A 22,226-nucleotide genomic window follows, 5' to 3' on the forward strand; every position below is an offset into this window, starting at 1 on the left:
TTAAAATGGCACCAGCGAAAAGAACTTATTTACAAAACAGAAACAGACTTTCAGATTTTAAAAATGAATTTATGGGGACCAAAGGGGAAACATGGTGGGGAGGGGTAAATTAGGAGCTTGGGATTAACACACACACAAACTACTAGATATAAAATAGGTAATCAACAAGGACCTACGATAGCACAGGGAACTCTACTCAATGTTTTGTAATAACCTATATGGGAAAAGGATCTGAAAAAGAATGAAAATATGTATGTATAACTGAATCACTATGCTGTATATACACCTAGAGCTGGGCTTCCCTGGTGGTTCAAATGGTAAAGAATCTGCCTGCAATGCAGGAGACCTGGGTTGAATCCCTGGGTAGGGAAGATATCCTAGAGGAGAGAATGGCAACCCACTTCAGTATTCTTGCCTAGAGAATTCCATGGACAGAAGAGCCCAGTGGGCTACAGTCCATGGGTGGCAAAGAGTCAGACTCAACGGAGCAACTAACATACACACATACCTGAAACTAACACAACATTGTAAATCAACAAGACTCCAATAAAAAATTTTTTAAATAATAAAGTGGCATCAACAAACTCAGCCATCAAGAGAATATTTTAATGCCATATATTTTTTAAATCAAATTAATTAGTTCAATTGATGCCCAAAAGTCCACGAGGAACAAAAGGTTAACGTTTTAAATAAAGACAGGATCAGTAAAGGTGCCAAGCCACATCGGAGGCTGAGGTAAAGGGAAAAATAAGTCACAGAAACAATGCAGACAGACAGTTCAGAGCATGTGTTACCCTGCTCCCTCCCTACCAGGCTGCAGAGAGGCTGGGTTCCTCTCCCATGCACACCGTGCGCCCCGTCCAGCAGCCCCTGTGGCAGAGTGGCACAGCTCTCCCGCCTCTGAGGATCCTCTCTCCCTGCCAGCTCAGGCTCACATGCACAGTTTTAGCGGCTCCCTGCTGCAGCTTCTCCTAACATCTTCTCTTCCTTCACCCTGCCCACTCCTGGCCCCTCTGTGTATACTGTTCCTACATTAAACTCTTTAAAAAAACAGAAAGAAAGAAAGAAATGCTGCAGGAAAAAAATATTAAAATTCAAAAAATATCCTTAGAAAAGCTATTACATCCATGACACAAGAACCATAGGAGACTATTTTTTTAAAGAAAAGAATAAATAGCTCATGGAAATGAAAAATATGATAGTAGAAAACAAATCGGTAACATTAAGAAAATAAGGTCGAGGAGACTTCCCTGATGGTCCAGTAGCTAAGACTCTGTGTTCCCAATGCAGAGGGCAGGGGTTTGATCCCTGGTCAGGGAACTAGATCCCACATGCCGCAGCTAAGAGTTTGCATGCTGCGACTAAAGAGCAAAGATCCCATGGGCTGCAACTAAGACCCAGCAAAGCCAAATAAATAAATACTAAAAAAAAAAGAAAGAAAGAAAATCCCAGAAAGTGGATCAACAACAACACTTATAACCCAACTAACAGGCAACAAAACATGCAAAGGGATAGACAACAGAAGAGAGAAGAAAGTTTGGGAATCAATTCCCTAGATGGACTTCTAATCAAGGGATCTGGAAGAAAGAACTGAGTACGTAGTAGAGAGAAGATAGTCAAAGCAATAAAACAAGAAGATTTTCCAGAACTGGTGAATATAAGTGTCTGGGTTGAAATAGCCTGTCAACTGTCCAGAGCTGTGAGAGAGAAAGACAGGACAGACACTTTTAGAAGGCTGGGGTTAACTTAAGGTAACACTCTGAGAGCTTCCGGGAAAGCAGTTATCTACAATGAGCACAAGCACGACATCAGACCTCTCAACAGTGACATCAGAAGCCAGACGACCATGTGAGATGCCTGCAAACTCGTGAAGGAAGATTATTTTTAATCTAGAATTCTATATTCAGCCAAACCATCAATCAAGTGTGAGGATAGAATAAAGGCATTTTCAGACGTGCAAGTTCTCCAAAGAATTTCTCTTCTTCTATAACCTTTCTCAGGAAGCTAAACAAATGAGGGAGCAAAGCAGGAAAGAAAAGACACAGGATCAAGAGGACAGGGCACCCAGTGAAGAGAGAGATTAGGGAGTTCCAGGATGGCTGCGGGCAGGCAGGCGAGCACCAGGCCAGGTTGGAGCAGCATGACAATAGGAGAGAGATTCAAAAAAAAAAAAAAAAAAAATAGACAGTTTTGACCATGCCAAAAATTACGTTTGAGGCCAGTGAAATGTTTAAGAATACATAGCCATGGACTTTCCTGGTGGTCCAGTGGTTAAGACTCAGTGCTCCCATTGCAGGGAGCTGTGGATTTGATTCTTAGTCAGAGAACTAAGAGCCCACACGCTGTGCAGTAAAGTCAAAAGATTTTTTTAAAAAATTTAATTAAAAAAAAAAGTACATATACTGTTGGTGCAATAGGCGGGGGTGGGAGGTAGGAAAAGCAAAAATGATGCAAGAAAGGAAACAATGATAGGGCCCTGATTGGCTTAGTAGTGAACAATATTTACCTGATAAAGATAAAAAGCAGAGCCTATGGATTTAACTATATTGAGAGCATTAAACCATGTTTGGGGGAGTATACAGAAGGTGAATCTTCATCTACACAATGGGCAATCAACATATAATGTCTAAACAGATTTATCAAGAGGCAGCTGCATAAGGAAATTACTTAGGAACACGGAGGTAACAGCCAGGTAAAAAGCTCAAAGTGCCATATTCTGAGCAAGGGGTGGGCAGGTCCAGAGCGGAGGGGCGGACTGCTGTGTTTTATTTTCTGACTTCAGCACTATTTGACCTTTTTGATTGCGTGCGTGTCTTGGATTTAAAAAACGAGTTATTGACACATAAAGAAATGCCCATCCTCTTGTTGCTTCTCCTTCCGTAGTTTTTCTGCCTCCTGAGAATCCACCCTATTCACTTGCAGCCGTGGCTGCCTCCGCTCATACCCATGCTCATACAGTCTCTCTCATACACTCACACTCATCACAGACACAGCAGCCCATGGTGACAGACACACAGGCAAAGGTACATAATACACAGTAACCCTCAGACACACACGCAATTACAGATTCTCCCAGACACAGAAGCCCCCATCAGCTCTTCTACTGCAGTCTCCAGGTCTTCCCTGCTTCACCAGCCCTAGGACTGCCCCAGGCAGAGGAGCTTTTCTTCAGCTGCACCACCCTAATTGCTTTCTCTGCTCAGTGTCCTGCCCTGCAGGCTGAGCAGTCACACCATTAACCCTTTGAGGCCATGTGGTCTGTAGATGGTACAGAAATGAAGTAGGCACAGGGCCAGAGCTGGCAGTCAATGTGACTAGTAATGGCCACCTCATTCTGCTTCTAGTGGAGGCCCTAAGATATGGAAGAGTCCAGTGTCTTGAACCCTGTGGTAATGCTGTGCATCCTTGAGCAAGTCACTGCCCCTCTCTGAGTCCACAAGGAGGTAAGCAGCCTGTGAAGCTCTGAGATGCTAAGATTTTCTGACCCAGGCTGGGCCAGGCTTCCATCCCCTCCCCTGGGAGCCCTCTCTCCACGCTGACCTCCAGGATCGACCCCAAAGGATACACTTGTGGCTCTGACAAGCTTACAAGGGACACCTGGGGACCCCCCCCACCACCACCTCCCTCCCCCTCTGTGTCCCTCCAGCACTCACCACCACCCTGGTCCCGTTATCCGGCAGTTTGTCAATGGCCAGGGTGCCCCCACCCAGGTCCTGGCTCAGCTGAGTCCTGTCCAGCTCCGACACCTGGCCAGGGCTCTCTCGGGCTCTCCGATTCCAGCCCCACACGGTTCCCTGGGTGGTCCCTCCAGAGCCTCGGCCTGCATCCTGACCTGGGAGAAAGGGACAGAAAGCTGAGTCCTGGCAGTCAGAGTGAAGGCCAGGAGGGGGATCAGCCCACTTATTCTGAGAAGCCCTGACCCCCTCTGATACCATCATTGACTCTGGGGACACTGACACCAGGGCAGGAGACACCCAGCATGCACCAAGCTCCACCCCACAAACTTTGCATACGGAACGCTTGAGCCCTCACTCCAGCCCTCCACTGAAAATCTGATGCTCTCCATTTTTCGAAAAGGAATCAGCAGCTCACAGAGGTTAAAGAGGGTCATAGAGCAGATCAGGGATGGAGATAAGTTTCAAACCCAGGCTGATCTGCCCCTAAAGGGTCGATTATTCTCAACCTCACTAGAATCATCTGGGGAGCTTGAAAAATTCCTGGTGTCTGGGTTCTCCACCCCAGAGATTCTGATGTAGTTAGTCTGTGGTGTGGCCTGTGCATGAGGACACTTAAATGATCCCCAGGAGAGTTTTTGAAAAGCCCTGGACCTAACAAGGCAGACAAGGGTGAGAACAACCACTCTAGTACTTTCCAAACCAATTCCCTATTTCTCTGCCAGAAATGGCACATAATCTCATCTTCCAAGGGACTCCAGGGACTAGAAGCCAGAGAGCAGAGTTATTTTAGTTCAGAGCTTCTCATCCTTGGTACCACTGACATTTTGAACTGGATAATTCCTTGTTGTGGGGGACCGTCCCATGCATTGCAGGATTTTTTTTTTTTTTTTGCAGCATTCCTGGCCTCTACCCACTCGATGCCAGTAGCCCCTCCTCCCAGGCTGTGACAACTGAAGATGTCTCCATAGTGGGGAGCACTGTTTAGTCTTATCACTACCTTGAGCAAGGTAGTGCACGTTCCCCATGAAACAAGGAGCTTTACAAATCCACTGAGGATAACAAATGGGTTTCATCTCAAAAGCCACCTCCAATGGATTAGTGAGAATCAGGAATGCTCTAATTGGGAAGAATTCTGAGGCTCCATTTGTGTTTAGCAGGAAAGATGGTCACGATCAATTGGCAATGTCTGCGGTGGGCACAGCATTGAAGAGTGGCTGCACCCAGGCCATCTAGCAGCCGTTCCTCAACCCAATATTCTCTCCAGTTCCCTCTCGGTCATTAAATGTATTCCAAATGACACAGAAATCATGCTTTCCCATTTCAGAAAAAGAGTTATGGATGCCCACAAAGATGTGTCTTATCCTGTTTCTCCAACTGCCACACCTATTATGGACGTGTATATGCACCAGATGGGAGGAGCTGACCTTCCCTGTGACCTCCATCAGTTTCAGGCCTGTGCTGTGTCAGTTGCCCTGCCCCACCTGGTCCCCAGAGCTCCCGGGGTAGCCTTCTCTCCTGCAGCACCCGCCAGTGGTCCAACTATGTGCCTGTCTCCCTGGTAGACTTGGGTTCCCCCAGGACTCTGCCACCTACCGTAAATGTGCATCCTGGTACCTAGCAAACAGTGGGTGCTCAATCAGTGCACAACTGAGAATAGGATACTGGAGGTAACGTGGGAGCCAGCAAGGACAGAGGTTGAGAAAAGGCTTGGCCAGGACCAGGCCTGGGGCTAGGGCCAGGACTCTTTGCTGTGGGGCTCTGGTTTGTCATTAGACATTTTATCCAATTAAGTCATTCTTGGCTGCTGGTGCCTGCTGGATCCTTGCCGGCCCCCTTTCACTCCCCTGCCCCTAATTGCAACCAGATGCTCTGGAGAAGATGGGGAAAGGGTGGTCTCCAGACCCCTGCCCCAAGATGCCCACTGGGTGAGATGGACCTGAACCCAATAATGGGAAGGCAGCCTGCCTGTGGCTCAGACCCCAAGGCAGCGCTGTCTTGCCCCTCTCGGGTGGGGCCCACAGCTGTCTCTGGAGTCAGAACTATTTGTGCTGGGCTGCCTGGGTCCTCCTGCAAGCAGCCCTCAGGCCTGGGCAGGAGCCAGAACAGGAAAGGAGCTTGTGCAGAACAAGCAGAGGAGCCGAGCTGGCCCGGAAAGGGCTGCTAGGGATCTGCAGGCATCATAGTCCTGCATCCGAGACAGAAGGAGCCTGGACGGTGCGGCCCGAGGCCTGGTGAGAGAGCGCCACCAGAAGTGTGGCCAGGGACGGCACACCTGACACCCACAGGCTGTGTGACCTTGGACCCATCAGTCTACTCGTCTAAGTAGAAGTAGAAAATGGGAATGACAATTGTGCCTATGGCACAGGCCACCATGAGCATACAGTAAGAAGCAAAAATATGATTTTATAAGTAGGAAGACTCAGGGCCAGGATCAGAGACCAAGTATCCAGAAAGGAGAAGGGCCAAGGGACAGAGAAGGTGGTCACCGAGAACCTGCCCCACCCTGACTTAACCCTGAATCTTGCCCTCCCAGCCCCCACTGCAACTGTCTCCCTGACACCCAGTTGACTAGGATGGGACATCACTCCCTCAGCTTGCAGAAGGAGCCAGCATAGCTGGCTTTGCACGTGTGTATGTAAGGGCCTATGTACACACACACACACTTGCCTGAAGGCCTGGGTCCTCCTCCTGTGGGCTCCAACCCCTGGCTACCGCCTGCTCTGCCCTCCTCCCAGCACCCATCCCCTGCCTCTGCATGTGAGGGGACCTGCCTGTGAGTGATGGCGAGAAGCTTCCAGAGCACCGCTAGCCATGTATTCATCCATTCCACCACCCATGACCCCAAGTAGCGAACAAGTCTAGTGTTCGCACTGTGAGGGGTAATAACAATAATAGCTCACTTCTAGAGAATGCTTACCCTGTCCTGGCACTATTCCCAGGGTTTTAAACCCACTAACTCATTTAATCTCCACAATTGCCTCATGAGAGGGGTGCTGTTGTAGACCCATTTTACAAACTGGGAAACCCAGGTCACGTGACCAGTCCATGAGTGGGTTTGCACTCAGGCACAGCAAGTGCAGGTGACTCACACGCAAGGCCATTCTCTAAGGTGCAGGGCAGCCCCAGGGCAGGATGCACAGGTGCCGTTGGGCCCGAACCTGGGAGGTTCCCCGGCAGACTGTACCCCTGGGGGAATGCAGAGGGGCAACCCAGTGGCCATGCCCCAACCCTCTTCTGGTGCCGCTGACCTGCTCCAGGGCAAGAAGCAATGGGCTGACTTCAGGAGGCCTGGTCACACCATCCCAGTGCCTGAACCAAGCCACCTTCATCCTACCCATCACCCAAGCATGCCATTCCAGCCCCACGGCCACCACTCGGTTGTGGCCACCATCACCTCTTTCCTGGTGATGACTTCAGCCTCTACCGTTCATGCCCTTGGGCCAGTCTCCCACACACCTGCCAGAGCATCCTGTCCAGAGGAAAAACTCCATTCCATCCCTCCTGTGCTCCCCTCTTGCCACGACCCTTCGGCTGACAACCCAGCTCTCCCACTCAGCACTGGAGCCTCTTCGTGATCAGATCCCTGCTGGCTTCTTCAGTCCCCCAGTCCTTTCCAGGACTCAGTCCCACTCTCTCTGGCCATGGGACTTCACACAGGCAGCTTTCTCAGCCTAGATCATTCTGCTCCATAAATAAATGGAGCTGACGAGCTCTTGCTCATCCTTCAAGTCTCACGAGATGTCACTTCTTCCCAGCGCCTTCTCTGACATTTCTGTGCCTCACCCCAAATGCTATGTGCATAGTCCCAGCCCTGATCCTGACAAATCACTGCTATCTGGGCAACCACAAGCTCTAGGTGCTTGACATAGACTAGATGCTGGTCAAGCACACACAGGTGATGATGGATGGAAGGAAGGAAGGAAGGCAGGCATGTTTAAATTCTCAGAACTCCTGAGACCCACAGGGCTTAGAAGACCCTTCTCTTGGGGCACAGCCTCCCCAGAAAGCCTCCTTGTTATCACAGCAATAAAAACACAAGTTTGGAATCAAATAAGCTTGAGATTGAACCTTGAATCTATCGCTTACTGACTACGACATTGGACAAATCGCACAATCTCTAGGTTTCCTCCTCTAGAAAATGGAAATGATAAAACCTACACTTGGCAAGTCATTGTGAGTCTTTAACAAAACACTGTACACACAGCATCCAGCAGGGTCCTCCTGCCTTTTCTGGGTTTCATGTGAGGACCAATTTTCCAAGGGGTTTCTGGAAGGCTCCAGACCCTGAATTGAAATCCTGCCTCTCAGTTACAAAGCCGCCAACCGCACTCTCTTCCTTCCTGCAGGCAGGCAGAGACTCACTGAGGACCCTGATCTGGGGAGCGAGAGGGAGGCACGAGGAAGGGGCAAGGAGGGATGGCCAGTGGCTCAGAGGAAAAGAGGGGAGGAGAGGAGAAAAGAAGAATTTGCCTCTCTGAGTTTCTCTCAAAGGGACAGAATGGGGTCTGTGAGCCCCTCCAATTCATTCACTCACTCAATACACGTTTATTGAGCCCCGTGTTCCAGGCGGGCTTCCCAGGTGGCAAGAGTGGTAAAGAACTCGCCTGCCAATGCATGAGACGTAAGAGATGCAAGTTCAATCCCTGCGTTGGGAAGATGTCCTGGAAGAGGGCATGACAACCCACTCCAGTATTCTTGCCTGAAGAATCCCATGGACAGAGGAGCCTGGCGAGTCAAGGCCCATAGGGTCACAAAGATTCTGAAGCGACTTGGCATGCACGCTATGTGCCAGGCACTGTGTGAGTGCTGGGGCAAAAACAGCGAACAGGTAGACACAAGCCCTGTGCCCATGAAGATTCTAGTCGGGAAAGACATACACAAGATGAGTAATTCAGCCAGTAAGACAATGTGAGATGGTGAGAAGGACTGTGGAGGAAACAGAAGGATGGAAGGGTTGGGGTTGTTTCTGCTCTGGACAGGCTCCTTAGGGAGCCTCTCTCAGAGGTGGCCCTTGAGCTGACTGAGCCCCGGATGAAGAGAAGCCAGTTACCTGGCGATCCCAGGGGACAGCAGCCTGAGTGTTTGGGGCCGTGCGAGCAGAGGTGGGGGTGGGGAGAGGCTGTCCAATGGCCACTGGGCGGAGATTGGATTTCAGTCTCCATTTGTTTGAAGATCCCTCCCTGGTGAGCAAGGAGAAGGCTGGAAGCAGAGTCAAGGCTACAAGGGGCCCTAGAGGCAATCTGATCCAAACTTCATTTTATGGATGGAGAATCCAAGGGGCAGAAAAAGGATGAAGCGGCCAGGGTCACCCAGGGTTGGAGATGGGCCTGATCTGCTAGCTCCCAGGACAGGATGCCGCCTCCAGTGGCCTTTTCCTTCTCTGTCTGATGTGGGCACTTCCAGTTTCACTCAGCCCAGACCCCGGGGTGCCCCCAGCTCCCACCATGCACCCTAGTATCTTCCTGTCTCCCCATCTGTCTATCTGCCTGTCAGCCTCTGTTGGTCTCCCTCACCACCTGACTGTACCTTTGGGTCACTCATCCATCTTTCTCCTGCTCCCGTTTTAATGATAGATGAAGTTTCAAGGCCAGTTCATCAAGAGGGAGGGGAGATCTCAGCTCCCCCCGAGCCCCGCCCCCTCCCACTCCCCGCCCACATCCCCTCTCCCCGCCCACATCCCCTCTCCCCGCACAGCACAGAGGACTTCGAGCCTTGGGGCTGGATGGCAGCACCCACCCCTCAGGTCCAGCTCCCAACTGCCCTCTCACCTGTCACCAGGGCTCCACCACCAATCGGAGCAGCCCTCTCCCAGAGGGTCCCACCCCCACATCTGTTCTCCCTAGAAGACAACCCCTGCCTCCAAACAGGGCCCGGCTCAAACCCAGTCTGGTCGTTGTGAAAAAAAAAAAAAAAAAAAAAGCTCGACACAGAGTCAGCAGCGCCCCCGCTGGCTTCCTTCAGTCTCACCAGTCTCTCTGCTGCAGAGAAAGTTCATTTCTCCTGGCTGAATCTGCCAAAGCTGAGGAGACAGGGCGTCCTCTACTGAGAGATGTGATTCGAATCTCTGCCTGCACCCTCTTTGGCCCCCCAGGGTGTCTCCTCTTCCAACCACCTCTGAAGAGGCAGCCCTCAGCCCGGCCTGGCTCTGGCCCCTGCATTGCCCATCCTTGTTTCCTTCCAGTGCCCTCTTCCCCACCCCTTTCCGTGGATCTCCCATCTCAGTCAGGTTCAGAGCCATCCCTCATCAATCCAGTCATATCCAGAGTTCAGAAGATCTCATCAGGATGGGTTTGCAAAAGACCTAAAAAATTGACCTGTCCAACCCATTCCTTTTTATATTGACTTAATTTTTTTTTTGCAATTACCTCATACACATCATAACAAATCTGAAAAAGAGAGACAGTCATAAAAAAGATCTCTCATAATCCTATAATCCCACAAAGATTTTGCCCACAGCCTCACTTTATAAGGGAGGAAACAGGCCCACAGAAGGAAAGTAACTTGTTCAAGGTCACACAGCAAGCAAGATGTTGGAACTAGAAGTCACATCTCTGGCCACTCTCTGTGTGGTCTCTCTGAAAACTGGTGGTTTTGCATCAGCAGCCTCTTGCCACCTAGGCTTCCGCTGCCCTCTGCCCACACTCTCCTTCTCAACAGAAACCCAGGCCTGTCTCAACTATATTCAGGGACCATTAAAGTCAAGAATGCCGTCCCTGATGCTGTGCCTGATGCCCGCAGACCTCTGAGACACAGCAGCCCAACTACAGCATCCCCCTGGACAAACCCTCCACCTGCTCCATCCCACCCTGGGGGACATCTATGCCTGTGAGGCACGGAACTCTATCTTCCCAATTCTGTCAAGAGGCTTCACTGCAATTACCCACCTCCCCAACCCCAGAGAATGCCTGCATACAGAAGGAAGAAAGAGGAGAATGCAAAATTACTTGCTGAAAAATGGTTCTCCTTTATAACAGGACAGACTCAAGGTAGATCTCCGAAAGGACTTTCCAGGTGGGAGAATGATTGCAGAGAACTGCTGTGGGGAAGGTAGGACACCCCACCCTCCTAATCTAGAGCCAGAACAGCTAAAGGCCAAGAGCCGCCAGGGCAGAGTAGAGCCAGAGTGACTGGAGGACCCTATAGGCTGGGGGTGGGGAAGCAGCAAGTTGCTTCTTTCTGGGCCCAGCGCTGCTCTTCAAGTACCAGAGAGGAGAGGGCGTCAAGCTCCCCACTGCCCTTGCTGGAGGGGAGATGGTGGGTCTCCTCCATCCTCCTGGCTACTGCCACTCAGCCCCCAGACTGGGTCAGCTTGGGAGTGAGGGCAGCGGAGAGAAAAAGGAAACAAAACTGAAGCAAGAGACATCCCAGACTCCGCATCTCATCAGAATTCAGCCTCACCCAGTGTGGCCAGGGGTCCCTGTGACTCTCCCACCGTCCCCTTTGGGGCCAGAGCCCAGTGCCTTATGGATTCCCTCTCTGCTGGGGTCCCTCCAGTGTCCTTCCAGGAGGGAAGGAGAAATCGGGGCATCGGGGTCTGATCCTTCCACCCTCACTCACACACCCTGTGTGTTTAGGAAAGTAGGGGTCCTTGTTCACCTGCCACCGTCCACAGCGCTCCTGGCCTCCCTCGGACACGACCCCCGGCGCCTCTGACATCGCCAGCCTGCCGGTACCTGTCCATGCCCACGCCCGCCCACCTGCCCCCTCGACCCACGGCCCTGACCCACCCCCACCAACTCTGGCCAGTCCTACCTGCTCCGGGCTGGGGGCTCAGAGCCCGGGCAGCCTCCCTGAGCACCAGCACGAGGAGCCAGAGCTCGGCCCGCATGGTGGAGGCCAGGACCCGCCCCCGGCCCGCAGCTGTCCCGGCCCGGCTCGGGCGGCGCGGTCCCCCGGGCTGGCCGGCGGAGGGGTGGGCGGCGGAGCGGCAGCGGAGCGCGGGGCAGGCAAGCAGTGAGAGCGGCGGAGCGCCAGCGGGCGGCGAGCGAGCAGAGCGGCCTCCCGGAGCGGGGACCGGGGAGGGGGCGGGGCGGGGGGGGGGGGGCGCGGCGCCTCCGGAGCTCGCCCCGAGTCTTCCCCAGCCCTCCCAGCCCTGCCCGAGCGCTCCCCGAGAGCTCCCGCGGCCGCTTCCCAGGCGGGGGGAGAGGGTAGCGGGAAGAGGAAGGGGACAGGGCGGGGAACCCTCGGGCTGGGAGAACCCCCGAAGAGCATCAGCTACCCCGACCCCGCACCTTAGCTTCTGCCTGCCTTCCCCTCCTCCACTCCCTGGGGGAAAGCGGTGGAGAGAAGGCTCGAAGGGCCAGATCCCAGGAAGGGACAGTGGGCGCCCCTTCCTCAGACCCTGCGCTCCTACCATCCACACCCGACCCATTTCCACCAGGCTTCCCGACTTTCTGGGCTGTTCCACAGAGTTGTGTAGGGATCTGATGCCCACCGCCACCCCAGGAGTCTCCCCTTGCAGCAGAGGCCTGAATTCCACGCCCTCTTATGGCTTCTCTCCACTTTATCCCACCCCGCAGACATGGGGACGGAGTGGACCTGAATCATCCCTACTTTGAAATAACCTGGACTTCTTCCCACCCCCAGAAAGTAACTGAGGTCACCCTCCTCTTTGGGGACCCCAGACCTCCACAGGGCCCGACTCAGTCAATCTTCAGAGGAGAGCAAGGAAACGTCTCACCCCAACTGCCACCACCTTATAAGCAGGCTCTGGGAATAGATCACTTTTTTTTTTTACCCTACCAGAACAGAATAAAAATACCCTCAATTTAGGAGATTTAATAGATGGCAGGGAATCAGGTCAGGACCCGGAGGTGCATCTTCCCTCCTCGACCTAATTCGTGCGAAGGCAAGGAGATCCAGCGCTGGATGGAGGGAGAATGAGGGTGAAGGGGACGCCCTGATATATACAGGCTGGGGCCCTAAAAACTAATCTTTCAGAATCCCAGTTCGTTCTTCCTCAGGGCCCAGGGTCCCAGAACCGACCTCCTTTAGCCCGACGTCCCCTAATCACTTACAATGGGACAAGGCTAGGCCTGTCTGTAAGTTCTTGTCTCATTTAAATTGCGGTTTTGCCAACTCTCGGATCAAAAAGGCTGCTGCTTCCAGCTGCGGCTTCTTGCTGCCCTCTAGTGGCCACGTGACGAGCCGCAACGCGTGTGTTTTGCGGTTTTCCTCGATTTTCCAGACCTGCCTACGCGCTTCGCGCTATCTCCGACTCCAGCCAGGCGGGTTCACATCTCCTTGCCCCTACCTTCCGAGAGGTCAAGGTGAGAGGACCCAGGACGGAATTGCAGCTCCGGCAATGATCTTTTTGAACAGTCCCCTGTCCGGGATGCCCCGCGCGCGGTCTGTTTTAAAAAGTCTGTTAATAAAGGACTCAGGCTGAAACAGCAACTTAGAAATAATTAGAAGCAAATGACGTGTCAATTTTTTTTTAATGTAAGCTTCTAGAACTTGAGTGTACATCAGAATCACCTGGAGGGGCTTATAAAACACAGATTTCTGGGAGCCACCCCCAAGTTCTATAGTTCTGAGGCCGAGAATCCATATTTCTAACACATTCCCAGCTGGTGGTGCTGTTCTCAGTAACACATTTTGAGAACCTCTGCTCTAAATTTGTTTTGCTGTCTCGCCGTTCCTCATCTCGCCCTAAATAGAAGTGGTGAAATAAATGTCAACACAAAATCGTGGAAGTAGGAAGTTGTAAGAAAAGTGGTGGCTGGGAAAATCTGAATTTGGATCCTTAAAAATGTATACAAGGGGGCACCCGGATTTGAACCGGGGACCTCTTGATCTGCAGTCAAATGCTCTACCACTGAGCTATACCCCCTCTCCTGGTTTTCCGCCTGCGGATGACTTCTTAGTGCTACTCCAGCGCAGGCGCTGTGACTGCGTCCACAAACGGAAGTGGAATCCAGTATTTTCAAGAGACAGAGAGACTATAAATCTCGAGAGATTACTTATCTGAATGCAGAGTTTGTTTCCTGAAACTCTGAACTAAAGAATTCTAATGATGTAAGAAAAAGCAATTTGGGACTGCGGGAGGGGAAGCCCCTCACTTCCCCTAGATTTCTCACTTCCTGGACCTTCCTTTGGGCCTGGGTCCGCCTTTCCTGCCTTGCTAGAGCGCCCCTAGCGTTTCTCTTGGCGCCCATCTCTCTCCTACACGCTCACAGACACCTCCAGTCCTTCCTGTCCCAGCCCAAGCCCGGCCCTTAGAAACTCAGTCTGTCTTCCAACAGACTGAGATCCCGGGCAGCTGAGATCCCGGGACACGTAGATCCGCGTGCGGGCGCTCACGCCTCCACTCTAAGAGGCTGAGGGCGTGGCTTGGCAGGACCTGGGGCTCCACCCTGATCGCCGGCAAAAGAGGTCCGCAATGTTGAAGGACCCTTCCGCTTTAGCCTGTAAGGGAACTTCAGGAGGAGCACTGCAGGACTAAGAAGCCGGGGAAGAAAAAGTAAACTAGACCTTAGAGGGGGCACCCGGATTTGAACCGGGGACCTCTTGATCTGCAGTCAAATGCTCTACCACTGAGCTATACCCCCGAGGTACCGGTGCTGCTTGCCAGCTAGGATGAATTTCTACGGAATAAGGAAATTATTAATTTTCACCTATTGTGTTCTTCTTTGTAGCTAACCTAATGGAAGGAAGACGGCATCTGAATGGAGACATTTAGACTTCCTAAGTTCTTCCCCCTCATCAGTCTTTATGGAAACCACCGGGTTAAGAAATCTTGAGCCCACTGTTTCTGTGTCCAGACTCTCACAGCGTTGTGCACTTCCTGACTTTCGAAGAGAACATACCCACTGACCTCAGGACCATCCCAGGTTTTCTGGGGGGTAATAGCACTGCTCCCTGTACAGGACAGGCAGCCTGGGTTTCCATCCTGTTTTCAGCTCTACTTTGATAGGACTCCTGGGCTTTTCCAACCCCTAAAGTCCCCTACTCCCCTCCTTCCCCTAGGCCCAGGCAGAGCCTAGAGCTCTGAGTGCTGGCAAACCTGGTGTTAGTCACCTGGCAGAGGGCTATAGAGCCCAGGACCGAAGGGCCAGTCCCCATATAGACCCTTGAGGCAGCCCCTTTCCATTTCCTAGGTGGATTTCCCCTGCCAGAGAACTTTGTATGAAACTGAGTCAGTTTTGAGGTGCAGCCAAAGGAGCAGGCAGCAATAAGAGGTGAGCAGTTTTCAATGGCATTTATTATACCTTCATAAAATTCCTACTACAGTATGGGGAAAAAATCACTACAAAAAGACAAGATAAACAAATGCTGTAGGAATCTGGGATATTGGGAGGAGTGGGATTCACACTGGAAGGACACTGGGAGTGAAGGGGTAGCTTAAAGCTCAAAAGCTGTGGTCAGAGCCAGCATCTCAGAGGGAACGGGAAGGTGAGGAAGGAGTGGAACCCCCTGCAGTGTGAGGAACTGTCTCTGGCTGGAAGGTCGGGTCCTCCACCCTCTCCCTTCTCAGGTTTTGACTCTGCCCTCCTTCCCTGGTGGTTCAGGGGTTAAAGTGTCTGCCTGGAATGCGGAAGGCCGGGGTTCGATCCCTGGGTCAGGAAGATCCCCTGGAGAAGGAAATGGCGACCCACTCCAGTATTCTTGCCTGGAGAATCCCGTGGAGGGAGGAGCCTGGTAGGCTACAGTCCATGGACACGACTGAGTGACTTTACTTTCTTCCTTTCCTTCCCCTGAGCCAGCCCCTTCACCTTTCTGGAATCTCCTTTGACAGAAGCATATGGGACAAAGACGGCTAAGGGGCCGGAAAGCTGGAGTAGGGTTTAAGGGGTTGGGGTAGAGGTCTAGGAAATAAAGAACAATTCCAGGGGTCTCTTACTCTGCCCTCCATTTTTCCTACAGAGAGGTTGAGGACTGACGGAGGGGGCTCTACTTCCTGATCCCCCAACAGCTTTCCTGGTGTCCTTAAGAAGGATGCCTGCTTCCATGGAGTGAAGGGCAGCTTTTTCTGCTGTCCTGTCTGCAGCAACTCAGGGTGCTCCACCTAGCTCCTCAGTGGGGGGGTTGGGTGTACAGTGGCAATCTCACCATCCACTAGATACCCCTGGTCACTAGAGCGTCATAGAAAAATAATAGTCACTTGGGTTTTCTACCCACATAGTCCATGCAGAACCCTCCAAGTTTCTGGTTGGCCTCAGGCTGGGACATCAGTTGGCAGTGGCCTGAGACTGCATCCACTGCAGCCCGGCAGGCAGCCTGAGGAAGGAAAGAACAGGGCAAGGATCAGCATACCCCATGAGGCTGATGGCACTCCCAACCCCCAGCCCCGCCCAGAGCTGACTGCTTGAACGCCCAAATTTATATCTAGTTTTGCATTCAGTTAACAAACATAAATGAACTGCGCAATGGGTATTATGCCAGGGGTTACTGGTGAAAAAATAGACATGCCCTCTAGGGCTTGCAGTCTAGCAGAGGAGACAGATATTAAACAGATGGTCAAACAAATAATTGTATAACTACATACTGTGATAACGTTTAGAAAGGAGATGTACAGAGACCTCTGGATGTTTGGGAGTCAGGGAGGGCTTCTTGGACAAAGAGACCTGGAGACCCACCTTAGCAATGTCTTTGGGCAAGCCTCCAGTGCCACCTGTCCACCCACTCCATCATTGGGTCAGTGCCAGGGTGGCTTCAAAAGCCTGCGAAGAGGCTCCATAAGCAAGTTCTTTCATTAGACTGTGAGCAACTCCAAGCAAGAATGGGGTCTCGGTCATGTCTGTATCACTTGGCACAGAGCATGGCACATGAGGGTTACTTAGGAAATGCTGATTGAATTGAACTGAATATGGGTTGGAGACGGGGGTGGGGGGCTCCTCTTGACCCAGGAGTTAGAAGGACATGGCCAGAAATACGTGGTTCCTTGCGCTGGCCTGCCTAAAGTCTCCCCTTCTTCAACTAGGCATCCAAGCCCCTAACCCACTGTGACTCCACTTGAGAGGGAAGAGGACGGGATTCTCCAGGCCTGATTTAAGGCCCCTTCTGTGTGACCATGACCTAGCTCCTTCACATCCTCAGATATTTAATTAGCAGCTCTCTTCTCAGGAGCCCCTCCCTGGACACATTATCTAAAATTACAACATTCTCCCCAACATACATCCAACTTCCCTTTCCTATTGATGTTTCCCCTTCACACTTACCACTTTTTAACTTACTGTACATTTTTCTTATTTTATTGTTCAGTGTCTCTTTCTCCCCTCCTGGAAAGTAAGCTCTGTGAGGGCAGGGATTTCTATCTGTTTTGTTCACTAATTTTTCTCAGGTGCCTAGAACAGTACCTGGCACAAAGTACAGTTGTTTCTCTGTATCCATGGAGTTCCAGGGTTCCAGGACCCCTGCAGACATCAAAATTCTCAGACATTCAAACCCCTTGTATAAAGTGGCATATATTTGCATATAACCTAGTCACTGATTTAAATCAGAACTTTAAATCAACTCTAGATTACTTATAATACCTGATATATTGTAAATGATATGTAAAAAGTGGTAAATATAATATAAATGCTATGTAAATCATTGCTAGCACATGATAAATTCAATTTTCACTTTTTGGAATTGTCTGGCTCTTTTTTTTCCTGAATATTTCCAATCTACAGTTGGTTAAATCTGAGGATGTGAACTCCATGGATATGGAGGAACAACTGTAGGTTCCCAGTGAATGTTAATTGAATGATATCATTTATTCTCTACAGAAACACTGGAAGGAAACAGCGTTCTTTACAGATAAGGAAACTCAAGGCCAGAGTCAGTGATTTCTGCCTGGAAGGCTTGTCCCCCAGGTCTTCCCATGGTTGTCTCCTTACTCAGGTCTCAGTTTAGAAGTCACCTCCTAGTAGACAAGGCCCCTGACCACCAGAGCTCTAGCAAACACACCCCTGTTATTCAATTTCACTTTCCTCGTAGCATTTCTCAGTACTGAAAATGTTTGTGTTTGACCGGAGCATCACCCCTCTCCCCAGTAGAACAAGCCCCTGGAGAACAGAGACACTGTCTTGCTCACTGCTTACCCACAGCATCGTAACTGTGGGTAGGTGTTCAGCTGTCTTGACCCAGATGCTAAGGGATGCTATGAGTCAGATTCTGGCAGGAGAGAGACGAGAGAAGTTTCTGATGCTCAGCTTGTTGGGACAGGCCCTGAAGGTCCAGGTAGGACAGCCACTAACCCTTCCCCGGTGAGGGCACAGCAGCCCTGTATGTGCCACGGGTGGTCTTTGATGGCACTAAGGGTGAGGAACTGGGAGATCTCCACGATGGTCATGGAGTCCTTCATGTCCTGCTTATTGGCAAAGATGAGGATGGAAGCATCTCGTAGAGCCTGTGGAGAGAGGAACCCAGCCCCAGTCAGCCTGCCAGGACCCAGCCTCTCTTCTCACTGCTCCATGAGCCCTCTCTAGCTCTCTTGCTTTCCCAGCAAGACAGCCCCATGCCCAGGTGGGGCAAGTATGGAGGCCCTGCCCAACAGTAACAACGACATGAAACGACACCAACAGTTCATGGAATGCCTCTCAACCAGCTCATAGAATCCTTACAGTGATCCCAGGAGGTAGGAATTGATGACCTTTCCCACTTATATTGCACTTGGGGAAACTGAGAATTAGAGAAGTGCAGTCACTCGTGTGGGGTCCCACCACAGTGAGTGACAAGTGAGGTCAGGACTGGCACTTGCAACTCTGAATTCTGTGATCAGTTGCGCTGAAGGCGTTATTGCCCTTCATCTGGAATAATATTGCCCTGCCCAAGCTGCTAGGATAGAGGTGCTCAGAGACTGGGGCATCAGTAATGATACTCAAGAAGCTGTGTGAGTAGACTGCGGTCACAGCTAGTAGCTAGTGCCCTGGGTCCCAACTGCAGGGAGCTTACCTCATGGGCCAGCATCTTATACAGCTCCTCTCGAGCGGTCAGCAGCCGATCCCGGTCTGTGCTGTCAATCACAAGGATGATGAACTGGCCAGCAGAGGGAAGTTGTGAGTGATGATACACACTCATTCATCCCATGAATGTGTCTCTTCCCACTTTACTCTGCCTTGATGTGAGCCCCACAGAAAACAAACTGTCCAGTCTCAAGAACTCACTGCCCTAGTCCCATTTGAATTCCCTTTTTATCCAGACCCAGGGTGGACAGAGCACAACTTCTGATTGTATGCCAGAGGTTATGCCAAGTCCTGGGCATTGTGACTCCACTTGGGTCTCACCACAACCTTGTGGAACTGGAACGGTTACTATCCCCATTTACAAACTAGGAGATTGAAGGTCGGTGAGGTGATGTGGTGTATCTTGTCCTCAGCCATACAGCCTAAGAGTGGTAGCACTGGAGCCTGAAATCAGCTCTCACTCCAGGAATGAAACCACTGGATTCTGCTGCTGCCAGAGTGAGAAAGTAAGGCCCCCAGAGACAAAGAGCTTACCCCATCCGATGCATCACACAGAAAGCTGCCAGCAAGCAAAAAAAGCTGCCAGGAAGTATTCAAAAATTTTAATAGGCATTGTGCTGCATTAAGTATTCAACACATCTGAATCAGCTCTTGTTTAATTTTTTATTTTTCACAACTCATGAGATCATTTTTTAAAAAATTCTTTGGTCAAGTTGCACGGCATGTGGGCTCTTAGTTCCCCAACCAGGGGTCAGACCCGTACCCACTGCAGTAGAAGCACAGAGTCTTAAACACTGGACCACTAGGGAAGTCCCAGAGAGGTCATTATTACAGTTTCCATCTGACAATGGGGGAACCAAGGCTCAGAGAGGTTAAGTGGCTGGCTAATATCACACAGCCCCTCCAGCCCAGGCCGCCTCCTCACCTCAGTGTTGGAGTAGTATGTGTTCCAGGTGGAGCGCAGAGACTCCTGTCCTCCTATGTCCCACATGAGGAAGTGGGTCTTTTGCAGAACAATCTCTTCCACGTTGCTACCAATGGTGGGACATGTATGGACCACCTCATTTGTCAGGCTAGGGAGGTAGGAGAGGGCACCAACCATTCAGTCCAGCCCACTGTCAGCTCTGGCCCCCATCTTAAGTCAGGCTGAATCGAACTCAGAGCAACTCAGCCCAGGCTGACAGAGTCTCTGCTGGGGATGAGGGAATGCAGACAGGAGTGAGATCAAGTCCTGCTTGACTTGGACCCCAGAGAGGGGAGACTCATTAGAACAGTCTCCCCCAACTTTAATATGCAGCTGAATCTTGCTAAATGGCAGATTCTGATCCAGACGGTCTGGACTGGGGCCCAACATTTTGCATCTCTGACAAGCTTCCAGCCGATGTCAGTGCTGCCAGTCTGTGGACCACAGTTCGAGTAGCAAGGGATTCAAAAAAGGAGACAGACATAAGTGGGGGCCTTCAGAGAGGGGCTTTGTTTAAAGTGAGTTAGAAAAAAACACATGTTTTTATATGTAGGAAATACCTCTGGAAAACCTGGGACATAAAACTGGGAGTTAGGGGTGAGAGGGAACTTTACTATATATATATATATATATGCTCATGTTGTTTGAATTTCTCTTTTCTTCTAACTTCTCTTTTCTTCAGGAAAAATTATATTTTTTCAGGGAGAATTTTCCTGAGTAAATACTCAGGAAGTTTCAAACAGGAGAGATGCCATCCAGAGAGTGAATATCGGGAAACGCACACGTGCCAGGCTCTGCTAGACCGGGACCTACAGAGTCCAGCCAGACCCAAAGCCGGCCCTCCCTTTTGGGTCTGAATGTGAGTGAGTGAAGTCGCTCAGTCGTGTCCGACTCTTTGCGACCCCATGGACTGTAGCCTACCAGGCTCTTCCGTCCATGGGATTTTCCAGGCAAGAATACTGGAGTAGGTTGCCATTTCCTTCTCCAGTCTGAAAAGGGACTGAAAGGGGGAGAAAAATGAAGACACAAGGCTGGGGTGCCGGAGTTAGCAGAGACCTGACGCTAGGGGGAGCGAAGCAAGAGATCATCGGTCAGGTTTGGACAGCTTTAAGCTCACAACCGGCTTTGGCAGGGACCGCGGGTAGATGGCGGGGAGCAGTGGGGTTGCTCATACCGAGCAGGATTCGAATGCCTGACCGAGAAGCCACTGAACTGAGGGGCCCCTGTACCAGGAAGGTCACACTAGCGTTCCGCCTGTCTGTTCTCCTGGCTACAAGAGACCCAAGAAAGGGCTCCGGTCATTGGTCCAAATGCCTGTCAGTCTAGTAGGAAGGCCCAGCCCCCTCCGTATCCGAGAGTCACTTACAACTGGTAGAGAATGGTGGTCTTCCCTGCATTGTCCAGTCCCACGATGATAACCTTGTGCTCTGGAGGCATCCAGGGGAAGGGCAAGGTCAGGGCCAAACCCGATGACCAAGGGATTGTGTGCCCCACCAGGCCTCCCTGGAAGGAGACAAGTGTTCCCAGCAGGCTGGGGGACCTCGGCCCACGGCACTACTTCTGCTCCCGCGCCCCCTCCCCCCACAAGAAACTAACAGGACAGGTTTCTTTCCCACCGGGACGGGACCCCTGAGCCACCTCGGGACAGCGGAAATGAGAGCTGAGCCCCACTGTCCCCTCTCCACATTTCCAGAAAAATGATTGTGCAAAAGGTCCGGAGAGCTCAGGGCTTCTTGTTAAGAGAAGGGGTCTGAAGAAAGAGCTGAGCGTGAAGTCGCGATCGTAGGAAACCGGCGGCGGCGTTTAGCCCGAGGAAGGAGGCTCGCCGGGCCGGCCGCCCAGGGATGCATCGAAGCGCGCGACCGACGAGGGAGTGGGCGGGGAGGGGGCAGGGGAGACTTCGGAGCAGGCAGGGAGCCCCCACGCAGGATTCTTTGAGCCTGAGGTGCCCCATCGCATCTTCCCAGACCACCCCACAGGTTGAGGGGGATGAGAGGGGGTGGGTAGCAGGTGGGAGCTGGGTCAAAGTGGTCACTTGGATGACTTATGTGCCTCTTACCCCGTTCCCCGAAGATGCTCATCAACTTGGCCATCAGTTGTCCCATGGCACGTCCCGAGTCAGACGGGGCTAGGACTCGGGGGTCTTCGGGGCCCCAGGTCGAGCCCAGGTGCGGCTCTCACAAGCTTTGCCTATGAGGTCTCTGAAGCCGCGCGAGTCTATCCCCTAAGGGGCCTGGGAATCCCCTGGGACGCTGGCCCCAGGAGGGCAATGAGCTACCTGTCCAGAGCCCTGGAGGTGCAAGGAAAACGGGGTCCAGAATTTACATCTTCCCCCTTACCCTGAGGAAACCCTTGAATTCTCTGGGTGGACTAGTCTCCCCTGCAAATCAGGAGACCTAGCACAGGGGCCCACACTAGATGCCAGCTCTCGCTTCTCCAAGTGCCGTGTCTGGGGCACTCAAAACAAGCAAAACCCTAAGCTACCCACCTTCTGTACCTACTAGCTGTGTGAGGCAGAGAGGGGTCATGGATCCTCTCTGGGCTGGGAGAATGTTCCATCCCTCAACAGGTCTCCAGCTGTGTCATCAGTGTGGGCCTTTCGGCCTCCTTCGAGTGAGCTCCCTTAGGGAGGGCTGGGTGTCCTCTCCTTCTGCAGGCTCCTTGGAGATGGGCAACTCCTAGGAGTAAAGCAGT

At 51.7% G+C, this 22,226-nt stretch overlaps 2 protein-coding genes and 2 non-coding genes across 4 annotated transcripts in view; all 4 read right to left on the reverse strand.

Annotated features, from left to right (window-relative positions):
• PLXDC1 (plexin domain containing 1) overlaps positions 1–11,505 on the reverse strand; it is a 63,000-nt gene extending 51,495 nt beyond the window's left edge. The window contains exons 1-2 of the mRNA XM_052657951.1: positions 11,430–11,505; positions 3,654–3,832 (exon numbers count right to left, since the gene is read on the reverse strand). Of these exons, the coding sequence (XP_052513911.1) occupies positions 3,654–3,832; positions 11,430–11,505 (255 nt within the window). The remainder of the gene's footprint in view (positions 1–3,653; positions 3,833–11,429) is intronic.
• A 1,932-nt stretch (positions 11,506–13,437) lies between these two features.
• On the reverse strand, positions 13,438–13,509 carry TRNAC-GCA (transfer RNA cysteine (anticodon GCA)). The gene has a single exon. It is a non-coding gene; the product is annotated as a tRNA-Cys (tRNA).
• A 646-nt stretch (positions 13,510–14,155) lies between these two features.
• On the reverse strand, positions 14,156–14,227 carry TRNAC-GCA (transfer RNA cysteine (anticodon GCA)). Its single transcript has one exon. It is a non-coding gene; the product is annotated as a tRNA-Cys (tRNA).
• A 1,271-nt stretch (positions 14,228–15,498) lies between these two features.
• Positions 15,499–21,701, reverse strand: ARL5C (ADP ribosylation factor like GTPase 5C). Its single transcript, XM_052658349.1, has 6 exons — positions 21,592–21,701; positions 20,899–20,959; positions 19,494–19,641; positions 18,558–18,641; positions 17,861–18,012; positions 15,499–15,896 (listed from the first exon to the last, which is right to left on the reverse strand). Exons 1-6 carry the CDS (start codon positions 21,635–21,637, stop codon positions 15,848–15,850), a joined length of 540 nt encoding a protein of 179 aa, XP_052514309.1. The 5' UTR covers positions 21,638–21,701; the 3' UTR covers positions 15,499–15,847.
• Positions 21,702–22,226: the final 525 nt, after the last annotated feature.

Source organism: Budorcas taxicolor, chromosome 19 (genome assembly GCF_023091745.1).
Source record: "Budorcas taxicolor isolate Tak-1 chromosome 19, Takin1.1, whole genome shotgun sequence".
Classification (NCBI taxonomy): Eukaryota; Metazoa; Chordata; class Mammalia; order Artiodactyla; family Bovidae; genus Budorcas; species Budorcas taxicolor.

Bases quoted from the DNA above. Each gene is read 5' to 3' on its own strand.
- ARL5C (XM_052658349.1), bottom strand. From the start codon at position 21,637: ATGGGACAACTGATGGCCAAGTTGATGAGCATCTTCGGGGAACGGG. The intron at 20,960-21,591 runs GTAAGAGGCACA...GGATGCCTCCAG, and splicing joins GAGCATCTTCGGGGAACGGG to AGCACAAGGTTATCATCGTG. The intron at 18,642-19,493 runs GTGAGGAGGCGG...TCTGCTGGCCAG, and splicing joins CATACTACTCCAACACTGAG to TTCATCATCCTTGTGATTGA.